The sequence below is a fragment of the Salmo salar genome, chromosome ssa11 (genome assembly GCF_905237065.1).
Source record: "Salmo salar chromosome ssa11, Ssal_v3.1, whole genome shotgun sequence".
Lineage (NCBI taxonomy): Eukaryota > Metazoa > Chordata > Actinopteri > Salmoniformes > Salmonidae > Salmo > Salmo salar.
In genome coordinates this window covers 37,820,514-37,833,251 of record NC_059452.1, presented here as the reverse complement: position 1 = coordinate 37,833,251, position 12,738 = coordinate 37,820,514, and the positions used below count along the sequence as shown (strand labels likewise).

The following is a 12,738-nucleotide window of genomic DNA, read 5'->3' as shown; positions in this document are numbered from 1 at the left end:
AATCGATTTTGTCCCTCCACACCAAACGCGATCACGACACACAGGTTGAAATATCAAAACAAACTCTGAACCAATTATATTAATTTGGGGACAGGTCAAAGCATTAAACATTTATGGCAATTTATCTAGCTAGCTTGCAGTTACTGTGAGGTAAAAAAGTATTTGATCCCCTGCTGATTTTCCCTCATTAAAATGCAAATAAATTTATAACATTTTTGACATGCATTTTTCTGGATTTTTTTGTTGTTATTCTGTCTCTCACTGTTCAAATAAACCTACCATTAAAATTATAGACTGATAATTTCTTTGTCAGTGGGCAAACGTACAAAATCAGCAGGGGATCAAATACTTTTTTCCCCTCACTGTACTAGCTAATTTGTCCTATTTAGCTAGCTTTCTGTTGCTAGCTAATTTGCCCTGGAATATAAACGTTGAGTTGTTATTTTACCTGAAATGCACAAGGTCCTCTACTCAATGACAATTAATCCACACATAAAACGGTCAACCGAATCATTTCTAGTCATCTATCCTCATTTCAGGCTTTTTCTTCTTTGGACTTTATATGGCGATTGGCATCTAACTTTCATACTAAGATGTATTACCACAACCAACCGACCGACCTCAGTTCATCTTTCAATCACCCACATGGGCATAACCAATGAGGAAATGGCACGTGGGTATATGCTTCTAAAAGCCAATGAGGAGGTGGGAGAGGCAGGACTTGCACTGCGTTCAGAGTGACAAATAGAAGCAACTTCTATTTTAGCGCCTGGGAACGCAGACGTTCTTTGGCGCAGGCGAGCAGTGTGGGTGCAATGATTGAATAATATTATTATTTTGCAACGCTCGCACACGCTTCCGGTATGGGTAGCGTGTTAGAGTGTGAGAGAGACAAAGACAGAGTGTGTATGTTATTAATGGTGAAATTAAAGTTTATTAGCTACATTTCCTGCTGTCTCCCCTAATGCCAGTGATGGTGTGGACATTGAAGGCTGTAGTGAACGTTGAGAATGCTGTGAGGCCAGACTGCTGTTTGGCATGACAATGAGTTGGCATGGTAACTCAAACAGACTGGCACCCACACATAGTGTGAAAATAGCTGTGTGTGTGTGTGTGTGTGTCCGTCCAGTTGTTGCAAAATCTTTACCTATCCCAGTACTACAGAATACATTTTATCCTCCTCCTCAGACCAGACCCCTCCCCTAGGCATGTCTCAACCCTGCATTAGTGTGTGTGTGTGTGTGTGTGTGCGCGCGTCACCTCTTGGCTCTGTCCTCAGCCAGTCCCAGAGCTTCCTCGGCTGCTTCCCTCCTGGTCCTCTCCTCAGCCAGACTCTCACTTAGCTGAACCACGCTCTGCTCCACCTCCACCAGCCTGGAACACACACACACACACAATGTAGTCATTCTGACACTCCTTGTCATGCCAAACAGTCTGGCATCACGAGATTCTTAATGTTCACTACGAAACTATATTTATGAGAGGTCACTGATTGGTTGTTGATATATATGAAGACTGGCAGGCTGTTTGGCTTGACACTGACAGCAATGGTTGGCAAGAGCACAAACACATCTGGAAACAGGCTAACCATGCATGGACACAGAGAGCGAGAGAGAAAGAAAGGGAGAACATAGAGAGCAAAAGATACCAAGAAAGTGAGAGAGCGAGACAGACCGAGAGAGAGAGAGAGAGAGAGTTTGAGAGAGAAACAGACCGAAGGGACAGAGAGTCACCTGGTCCTGAGCTCGCCGGCCTCCATTGCTTCCATGTCTACCACAGCACTGCTCCTCTCCTGGGGAGCTCCCGGAGCCACTTCTACAGACACCGCCCCCTGCTGGACGGGAGAGCAAACAGCTGGACATTTGAGCTGATTCACTTCAGTAGGATGAGCATGTGTCCAACATTATATGCAAACGCAAACATACATATAGTAACCTACTGACACAGAGTACAGCCAGGCTACTATTCATTAAAACACACACAGACAAGGATACACACACACAGTCAGACACAGATACCAGACAAACACACACAAACACACTATAGTCATTCAGACACCAGACAAGCCTGAGACACACACACAACTTTCTACCTTTCCAAGGCCCTGGTGGTGCTGGTTAGGCAGGGCCTGGTTCTCCAGCCAATAGCAGCGGTTCTGGGTGTCTCTCAGCGTCTGAGACACTGCCCTCAGCTGGGCCGACACACCCCCTTTCTCCTCCACCACCTGCTGCAGCTGAGATGGGGAGATGAGCAGAGGAGTGGTTGGGAGGAGAGAAGATTTGTGTTGAGTATGGTGAACTTAGTGGAAACTGATTCAATACCTGTGCGTTGGTTTCTGTGTTCAGCACTTTGGTTGCTGAGCTGATTTGGGTCGTTTTGTGAGTGCGTGCGTGTTCAGTACCTTGGCGTTGAGCTGCTGGCAGTGCAGATCTCTCTGCTGGATCTCATAGAGGCAGCGCTGCAGGTGACTCTGCAGCTGAGTTCTCTCTGCCTGGAGCTGGGTCAGTGACGGGTCATCAGACACATCCTTCCCCACCAGGGCCATGGTCTCCTTCCTCTCCCCAGCCAGGCGCTGGCACTCAGACTGCAGCCTGCTACTCTCAGACCTGGGGAAGAACAGAGGTCAGAGGTCATTGCCTCAACACTTCAGTGACCCACTGGTGGACCCAGTCAGTAATGTGGTTTCTTCAGTAGTCTCTGTTTAGTAGCGGACAAGCGATCTATTTGTATGGCTGCAGTAAGCAGTGAACCACTACTGGGCAAAACAATGAACACACAGAGGTGTGGGTCAGGGGAGATTCCAATTCCACTTCAAACACAGTCAATATAAGAGGCGTATTGAAAATAGATGTTCCTTTTTTCCCCAATTCTTTAACAAATGGAATTGAGCCCTGGTTTGTATTGGAGATGGGGTTGGCAGGAGATCTAGCAGCTGAAGGGGATTGTCATCACGAGACAACTCATATAGTGCTTGACCATGGGGACCTGCCAGGGCGAGTGGGGCTTGGGAGGGCTCTGTGTGGGTGGGGAGACAACCTGAATGGACACAATGAGGACAGATAGATGGGCTGTCACCTGCTGGTGAGCTAAATACTTTTTCTGGTGCAGCAACACAGTTTGCACTGTGGTAACTAGATGCCATCTGTTGCATAACAATTACATAATTTGCTATTTTATTTTGTGAAATGTGAAGCGGGGCCTTTGTTCACCATTTACACTCAGGGGAATTGGCATATATGAACAGGGCCAAATTGTCATTTTTCGAACAGAAAATAATATGAGACGCATAGGCCCATGTACAATCCTGGTAGCAGTTGAAAGGAAACACCTTGGAGATTATGGGGAAATGATCAGAACAAAGGTGAGGCGACAACATTTTATCTGACAAGACCGAATCCAAAAATAAACTTGTTAATTTTATGTGATTTTTACATTTACTCTACTTTCCGCAGCATCTGTATACATTTGGTAACATGATAATATTCACGCAACATTTGGGGTAATTGCAACATAAGACAATAAAATGAAAAGAGCTTGACTGAGAGGTCTGACTGGTGTCTCTAAGAGATCACACACCTCTACAAACTGTGGGTTTGAGTGAGAGGTCTGACTGGTGTTTCCATGAGGCCTCACACCTCTACAAACTGTGGGTTTGAGTGAGAGGTCTGACTGGTGTCTCTAAGAGGCCTCACACCTCTCCAAACTGTGGGTTTGAGTGAGAGGTCTGACTGGTGTTTCCATGAGGCCTCACACCTCTACAAACTGTGGGTTTGAGTGAGAGGTCTGACTGGTGTTTCCATGAGGCCTCACACCTCTCCAAACTGTGGGTTTGAGTGAGAGGTCTGACTGGTGTTTCCATGAGGCCTCACACCTCTCCAAAGTGTGGGTTTGAGTGAGAGGTCTGACTGGTGTCTCTATGAGGCCTCACACCTCTCCAAACTGTGGGTTTGAGTGAGAGGTCTGACTGGTGTTTCCATGAGGCCTCACACCTCTACAAACTGTGGGTTTGAGTGAGAGGTCTGACTGGTGTCTCTAAGAGGCCTCACACCTCTCCAAACTGTGGGTTTGAGTGAGAGGTCTGACTGGTGTTTCCATGAGGCCTCACACCTCTCCAAACTGTGGGTTTGAGTGAGAGGTCTGACTGGTGTCTAAGAGGCCACACACCTCTCCAAACTGTGGGTTTGAGTGAGAGGTCTGACTGGTGTCTCTAAGAGATCACACACCTCTCCAAACTGTGGGTTTGAGTGAGAGGTCTGACTGGTGTCTCTAAGAGATCACACACCTCTCCAAACTGTGGGTTTGAGTGAGAGGTCTGACTGGTGTCTCTAAGAGATCACACACCTCTCCAAACTGTGGGTTTGAGTGAGAGGTCTGACTGGTGTCTCTAAGAGGCCACACACCTCTCCAAACTGTGGGTTTGAGTGAGAGGTCTGACTGGTGTTTCCATGAGGCCTCACACCTCTACAAAGTGTGCACAGTTCCGAAGTAATTCCAATAAATGTATCACTCAAAGAAAGAGCCTTCAAGCTGTGCAATTGAGGAAGTTACATAATAATAATAAAAGGTTAAGTAAATACAAAAATATATATATATATTTTTTTTTAAAGTGAAGCAAGCACAGTGGCCGTTTTTTGTTTGGAACACAGCCCTGCATCCCCACCATTACACAATTACTGTCTAGGTCAGGTGGGCATGCTCATTCTATTGCCAACAAGACTAGCCAAGTTCTAAAATACGATTATACGGTGTTAGGATTTCACAAGGCACTTCAGAGAAAAACACACATTTTGATGAGCAAAGAACGGAGTCGTGAGGGCATTCAGGTGTGTGTTCCACTGCAGATTTTCTTCACAATAAAGCAAACATTCTGTTTAGAACAACCCAGGGTATGATGGCATGTCATCCTCGTAATTCTACATCAAACATAGAGATCATACATTTCCATACTGTGAATTTTGAAATGTGAAGTGCACATTTGGACTCCCGTGTGTGTGGTTTGCTTGTATTACATCAAAGACTTATTTATTATAATCCTCGAGGTCTCATCTTTCAGAACACATTGAGTGCTTTCGAGCATTGACCTCACCAATGTGCAAAAGTAACCCAATTGGCAGAAGTAATACAATTTAATGGCCAACTCAAATCTTTCCAGGTGCAGTTAGGATCATACCTCAGTTCAGCCAGCTCTGCCTGGTACCCGCTGACTTCTGTTTCAGTCTGCAGTTTGAAGGCCTGTGCCTGCTGCAAGGCGCTCTGCAGCTCATCCACCCTCTGTCTCGTCTCCTTCAATAGACAAAACAAACCACTAGAGACACAACAACAACGCACATTGAGGAGACTCATTTGAACACTTCACAAAAAAACTGCCTTCCTGCGACACAACCAAATTGTCATGCTTGCACACACCAAAGCCATGACAGGTAGATTAGCTTTTTGACTGGTCCCCTGCATGCTGTCAGCAAGTTCACACACACAGCCTAAACCAAAACACAACCAAATGACAACTAAACAACAAGCTTTGAGTCACAACTGGTGACTTACCAGCCCATCTCGCCCAGTCTGAAGGGCCTGAATACCACTGCTTCTATGGCTATTTGACTCCCCCGTGTTCGCGATGTCTACTACCGCTGGACCTAATCCTTGCCTGGACTCGAATGCCCTCTTTGCCCCAGCCAGCTCCTCCATCAGCCGGTCTCGGTCATCTTGGAGGCTGGCCATGGACCTAGAGAAAGCCGATACCTTACTGCTATATGTGTCGTTTTCCAGGGAAACCCGTTGGAACTGCCCTTCCTTCTCTGACAAGGCCACAGACAGCTCGTCTACCAGTGAAGTGAGCTGGGAGGGAGCATCTTTGCTCTCTAGAGCAGAGAGTTTCTGTACCAGTATGTGTCTCTCTTTGGCCAAGGTGGCCAGCTCCGAGGTCGTGTCGCCTAGATGTCTCTCCACCTTGGTCATGGCCCCCTGGGTCTCTCGGAGCTCCTTGTCGTATCGGTTCCGGAGGATCTTGAAGTCCTCGATGAGCTGGTCGCGGTCGTTCTGCAAGGCGGCCATGGCTTTACCCAGAGACTCGTTCTGAAACTTCAGGTCCGTGCTTTGGACTCTAGCATTGGACAGCAGCTGCTCAGTTTGCATCAGGTCCCTGGCCAGCTCAGCAACCCTCTGGTCAGCGGTCTCCTTCTCGTTTCTCATCAGTTCGACTTGTTGTTCAAAGGCATCGAGCTCGCTGTTGTACTTGTCCTCTGCCTCTCCCAGTTTCTCCTCAGTCTCGCGCTGCAAGAGCTGCAGGCTGCCTTTCCAGTCATCCGCTGCCACTTTCTGAGCAAACAGTTTTTGCTGGAGGTCGTTACATTCCGCAGCTTTGGCTGCCACGGCATGCTGCAAGTCGGCAATCACTTTGCCTTTATTCGTTTCTTGCATTCCCTTATTCAGGGCCAATATGTTCGCTTCCAGATCAGTGACCTGTGTTTGAAGTTTGGAATTCTCAGCTTTTAAGGCATCGCTTGCCTCTCCTACCCTCTCAAGTTCCAGAAGGGTCTTCCGGTTCTGCTTTTCAGCTGTGGCTTTTTGATTTTCCAGGTTTCTGATGGCATCTTGCTGCTTCCTGAGCAACTCTTTCAACTGGCTGTCCTTCAAGGACAGGACCTGATTCAAGTCTTCTCTATATCTGATCAGCTGTGCCCTGAGCATGGCATTCTCCGAGTTCAGGTCATCCATCTGATGAAGGAGAGTCCTAATCTCGTGTTTAAGGCCCTTGGTTGCACTGAGGTCTCCTTCAGCCGACCCCTCCTTGCGTTGCATTACAGTCTGATTCCTTGCCTCAGACATCCTATATTCTGACATCAAACGCTCTCTCTCTGTCTGCAAGGAGACCATGGAGTTCCTGAATGTTTCCATCTGAGCAGCCATTTTTTCCTTTTCCTGAATGGAATGGTCAACTTTCATTTGAAGGGATTTTACTTTGTTCTCCAGCCTTCTGAACTCCTTGTCAGCTTTCTCCCTTTCATAGTACAAGGCAGTTAGTCTGTCCTCGTAGCCTTCAACCTGGGCACGGTGATTGGCTTGCAGCTGTTCTAGATACCCAGACATCTGTCCATCTCTGGAGGACAGCAGAGAGGAGATTTCTGCATCTTTGTTCTGCAGGAGTGACTTCAGGTGCAGTGAAATGGCCTCCTGTTTCTCAAAAGCAACCTGAAGCATGTCACTGTGAGACTGCGAGAGGAGTAGCTGGGACTCTGTGTCTAAAAGTGTATTTTCCAGCTGCTGAAGATCAAACTCCATTTTAGATGTGGAATCTACACTGCCAGTGAGATGTCTGTTGAGTGCACTCCTATCTTGTTCTAATCTCTCAACCTGCTCACTCAGTTCCTGCAACTGTTGATTCAGGAGCTCCACGGTTTCGTTAAGCTCTCTATTACTGGCACCCATTATAAACAACTGCCTCTGCTGAGCTGTGGCAGCTACTGTGTAATCACCAAGTGTCCTTTCGAGCCTCGACTTGGTTACCTGCAGTTCAGTTATCTCCTTCTCTTTCACTCGAATGTCTTCAAGGAATCTCGTTATGACAAAGCCCTGTTCTAGAAGCTGGCTGTCCTTCTCATGCAAGGTATTTAGGAACATATCATTCCACTGTTTCACAGCATCGGTACCATGAGGACAAGAGGACAGGGCTGCTAACTTAGCCAAATTAGTGTCAGCCTCTCTCTTCAGAGTATTCATCTGTAAATCTTGAGAATCTATTTTCCTCTTCAATTCTAACACTACCTGACTCTCCCTCTCCTTGGAACCCAGAAGTTCCTCTATATGTTGCTGTAAAATTACCTCCCTCTCCATGAAAATACTCTTTTGCTGCTCAGCTACATGCTGTAGTGCTTTAGTTCTCTCCGTGACCTGACATTCTGATTGATTGTTCTTTTCTGATACTACCTCAACCAATTGGTCTTTTTCAGAGCTAATGTTTGTCAAATCTTTCTTTGCCTCATTGAGAAGGTTCTTGTGTGTGGTAAGCTCAGCTTCAAGATGCCTCCTCCCTTCTTCTAGAGAAGATATCCTCTCTGTCATTTCTCTCAGCTCCTTCTCCACCTGTTCATGCGCTGACTCTGAAGACTTCAGAGACCTTTCTAGGTCTAAAATCAGCTCCTGGTATTTGATGGAGTCATGTTGCAAATGATTGATTTCATGATGCTTTTCTTTCAGCAGTTCCTGTAGCTCCTTCTTTATATTTCTGGAGCCCTCATTGCCTCTCTGGAACATTTTGAGTTTCTCCTCAAACTCCTTAACTAACTTCAGCTGCTGTTCCTCCTTCTCCTGGCAAACCTGAGTCACCTTCTCTTTGCTCTCAGTCAATTGAGAGGAGAGCTGTGTGTTCTGGGCTTGGAGAACATTGACTGTCTCTGTCAGTTCATCAATTCTTTCAGAGTTTTTGAGGATCACCATCTCCAAATATTCATTCTCATTTTTTACTTTGTCCGAGATCTCTTGGACATTTTCAAGCTCCTCTTGTAATATAGACTTGTCGTCCTCCAAGATCCTGACCTTCTCATTTAGGCTGATGGTCTCTTGGCTTTGTCTGTTGATCATTTCTTGGAGCTCTGAGATTGCATCGTCTTTTTCTCCCAATTCCTTTTCATGCTTATTCTGCATTTGTTTAATTCTTTCAGAGAGAGTTTCTTTCTCCTTTTGCATTAATTTATTGATTTCCTGTTGGGAAGTAAGTTCTGTCTTCTGTGACTCAATCTGGGCAGTCAGTGAATTATTCAAAATGAGAGCATCATCTAGTTTAAGCTGAATTTTTTGCTCACATGCCTTTGATTCGGTGGGCCACTTTTCTAATGAACAGGTTGCTTCTTTGAGTGCCTCTGCCATACTGCCATTGTTGAGCTGAATCTCTGTTAGCTTCCTACTGAGAGCTTCTGAGGACTCTACAAGGCTGTGGATCTCTGCTTCCAAGTGGTTGTTTTTAATAGTCAACTCTTCAACTGTGACTTTCTGCTTATCGTCAAACTCTAGCAAGTCTATTCTGATTTTTCTATTCTCCTCCTCCAGCTCTTCCATTTTCTGCTGCTTGGCCTGAGTAAACTTTCTCATCTTCTCTTTAATTTTCTCATTTTCATCCTCCATCTCCCTAACTTGCTTCTCCAGATTCTCCCTCTCAGATTCAGATTTGTTTGCTTTAAAGAGCGCTTCTTGTCTCTCTCTTCTTGCCCCCTCCAATAGTTGTCTCATCTTGTCCATTTCGCTACTGACATTCTCGTACGCTTGTAAAAGTGACTCATACTCCTGTTTCAGCTCTGTGTGCTTAGATTTCCACTCCGACAACTCATCCGTCTGCGAGTCTTTCAGGGACTCAAGCTGACACGAAAATGCCTGTTTCTGTTGGGTGATATTTTCTATGGTGAGTTTGAGGCTTTCACAGGCTGCAGATAAATTGTGATTATCATTGAGGATGCGATCAACCTCAGCAATGAGCTTCTCTTTCTCCTTGCTTAGGGATGATACAGAACTCTCCAGATCCTCTTTTTGTTGTTTCAACTTGGTAACAGACATTTCCAGTACAGTGGATGATGCCCCAATTTCTTCATTTTTAGCTGAGAGTATACGCATTTGTTCCTTCAGAGAGCTATTATCTTTCAAGATTTCTTTCCTGGAAACTAAGGCTGCTTGAAGCTTCCTGGTGAGAAGTTCTGTTTTGCTTTGGTTGCCCTGATCCTTTGTTTTGCTGGCATCTTCTTGAGACCTCTGCTGAAGCTCATCAACTTCAGTCCTCATCTTTTCCATGGCAACTTCGTGAAGGTGAATCTGCCGCTGCAGTTGCTGTTCCAAGGCAGCAATAAGCTCTTCCTTTTCTGTGGCCAGAGCCTGAGAAATCACCAGGGCATCATCTTTTTCCTTGAGACTCATCTCATGTTCTTCGGGGGATATCTTAAGATACTGGACCTCCTTCCCAATTACACCAATCTGTTCAGAGGATGTATCCTGCAAACCAGGTATCTTTTGAAGAAGCTCCTCATAAACTTTTCCAGCTTCCTTTAGCTGAGCATCCAGCATGGCAACTTCACAGTTTAATTGTTCTATGACCATGAAGGCGCTTTCTTTTTCCTGCTGTAGTGATTCCATGTGCAGCTTATAACTTTCCATTTCAGCCTGGGACTCTGCAGAATGGGACTGTGCTTTTTCAAGCTCCACTTTCAGCTGTTCCTTTTCTTCACCGAGTTGCTGTTGAGTTTCAGCCCAAGTGTTTTGGAGGATTTGAAGTTCAGACGATTGCTGGGCGATGGTAGTGAGTGCATTCTCCAGCTCTCCTTTCATTCGATCCCTGTCCTCTATTAGTTCTTTGCTTTCACTTATAAATTTCTGCGACTGGGATTCTTTCTCACCAACAAGTGCTTCTAAGGTGTGTTTTAGCTCCTCCACTGTGGCTTGTAATGCGCCCAACTGGTTCTGCAGCACCAGGTGGTCATCTACCATAGTTTGTTTTTCCTGCTGGTGCTGCTGCTCGGCCATCTCCACTGCTTGTTGCTGTCTTGCGAGCTCTTCCATCTTCTCCTTTATCTCTGCATGGGCTTTTTCAAGTTGACTTTCTGTACAGCTCATTCTCTCAGATAATGCTTTGGACTTCTGTTCCAGTGCTATGAGAACCTTGTCCTTATTTGCCAACTCAGAGGACATGCTTTCCAGTTTGAAGTGAAGGGTTTCTAACTCTGCTTGATATGATGAGGAGGCATGGACTTGACTCTCCCTCTCTGATAGGGACATGTTGAGGTCTTGAAGCGTTTTATCCCGTTCCTGTACAAGCAGTCTTAGGGTCTCCAATTCACCTAGCTGAGAGACTGAGGCCTGACTGATTTCTTCGAATTTCTTGACCTTCTGGTCGTAACTTAACTGGACAGCATTAAGGTCATTGGTCTGCTGACAGTGTTGTTCCAGGAGTGCTTTATAATCATCTTTTAATTCTGAAAGCTCTTGGATGTACTTTTTCTCACTTTCTTGAGACTTCTTTATAGTCTCTTTTCGTGCCAGTAAAGCAGCTTGAGCCTTTTTCTGCATCATTGCCTTTTCTTGCTTCACCTTTGTCAACTCGTTTTCAATGTCAACAGCTGTAGCACTGGAGCTTGACATGTCCTCCTTCAAACTATCCTCGCTCTTTTTCATATCCTCTTGAAGCTTCTCTAACTTCAGCATCATACCACTTCTCTCCTGTTCAAAAGCCTCCTCTTTCTCAGAGATGTTGGAATTAAGTTGATCAATGATGATGCTCTTTTCATTGAGATTATGCAGTGCTGTTGTCAAACTTGCTTCTTGTTCATCTAGTTTCGCTTGCAAAGTTTGCATATTTATTTCAAAATGTTCTACAAGACTGTCTCGCACTGTTAAGACCTTGGCCAGTTCTAGGAATTCACCCTCTTTTTGATGTACTTGCCATTTAATATCTGCAACAATGTCTTCATGCTCTTTTGTAGTAGCTTGAGCTTGTAAAGTGAGTTCTTGCAACCGATCCTGTAAGCCTGAAATCTCAATTCCTTTATTCACATTCTGCTCTATTTGATGTTCATGCTCCTCTAGCTTCTTCAAAAGTTCTTTCCTTACAACCAGGGCAGCTTGGAGCTTCTTTTTCATTACCTCTTTTTCTTTGGTTAACTTAGTGAGCTGAGTTTTGAGATTATCCCTTTCTTTAACCAAATCTCCATTCTCCAAATCCTTGGCCTCAAGTTCACTTTGAGAGCGTGACAGATGAGCTTTGCTCTCTTCTAGTTGCAAGGACATATTTTCAAGCTGTTTCATAGAGCTACTTTGTGCATTTTCCAAGCTTTCCAGCTGTGAGAGGAAATTACTATTTTCCTCTGCGTATTTCATCCTTTCGTTTGAGGCGGATTCAATTACCTGTGCTACTGAAGCATCTTTCTCCCTCAACTGTTGACTGAGACCTGCTAGCAATTCCTTCTGGTGACTTATTTGGATGGTCATGCAGCTGACCTGCTCATCTTTCGTTTGGATGTCACTAAGTAGAGCTGTCTGTTTAATACCTGCCTCTCTCAGATTCTGAGTCTCAGTTTGGAGCTGTGCATGAAGGTGCTGGATCTTTTCTTGCAATAAAACATTCTGTTGATTCTCACCTTTATAGCCCATTTCTTTATCATTAAGGGTACACTTTGTCCGTTTCAACAATTCTGAAACTTTATTTAATTCACCCCTCAAAGAATCTACCTCACACTGATGTCTTTCTCTCAACTGTTTGAGCATAGTCTGTAGGGAGACCTTTTCCTCCTCTAAAGCAACTAATCTATCAGACATGGTTAGTGACAATACAGACAAATCTTTGTCAGAACACTCTTTGCTGACCTCCAATTGTCTTAACTCACTTTCCATATCTTGAAGAGCCTGCCTCAATTCAATATTATGCTTGTCTTTTTCCTGAACAGATACTAAGATGTTTTCAATCTGAACTCTGGATGTGGATGCCTCTACCTCTTTCGCTTTAAGCAGATCTGAACCCTGTCTAATTGCTGTTGCTGCCTCTGCCAACTTTTCATGCAAACTATCTAGGTCTTGTTTCAATGCTTGAACTTTAAAATCTTTTGACTTAATTTCATTTTCAACACTTTTCAACTGCTCCGCAATTATATTTTTATCCTGCGTCTCTCTATCCAGGACCAATAGCCACTCCTTCTCAGAGTCCTGAAGAGTTTTCCCTATCTTTTGAATGTCTGATTTCAATCCGGTGATTTCTTCACCTTTGACACT

General features: G+C 44.9%; 1 protein-coding gene across 4 annotated transcripts in view; it reads right to left on the bottom strand.

Moving 5' to 3' along the window:
* The window catches only part of LOC106562751 (golgin subfamily B member 1), a 51,298-nt gene that overhangs the window by 6,141 nt on the left and 32,419 nt on the right, over positions 1-12,738 (bottom strand). For 2 of the 4 annotated variants that reach the window (XM_045689488.1, XM_045689490.1), the window contains exons 22-26: positions 5,171-5,283; positions 2,402-2,606; positions 2,093-2,233; positions 1,734-1,834; positions 1,261-1,374 (exon numbers count right to left, since the gene is read on the bottom strand). In XM_045689488.1, coding sequence (XP_045545444.1) covers positions 1,261-1,374; positions 1,734-1,834; positions 2,093-2,233; positions 2,402-2,606; positions 5,171-5,283 — 674 coding nt within the window. Of the gene's footprint in view, positions 1-1,260; positions 1,375-1,733; positions 1,835-2,092; positions 2,234-2,401; positions 2,607-5,170; positions 5,284-5,541; positions 12,736-12,738 lie in introns of those variants that run through there. The other 2 variants (XM_045689491.1, XM_045689489.1) reach the window with 2 other exon arrangements.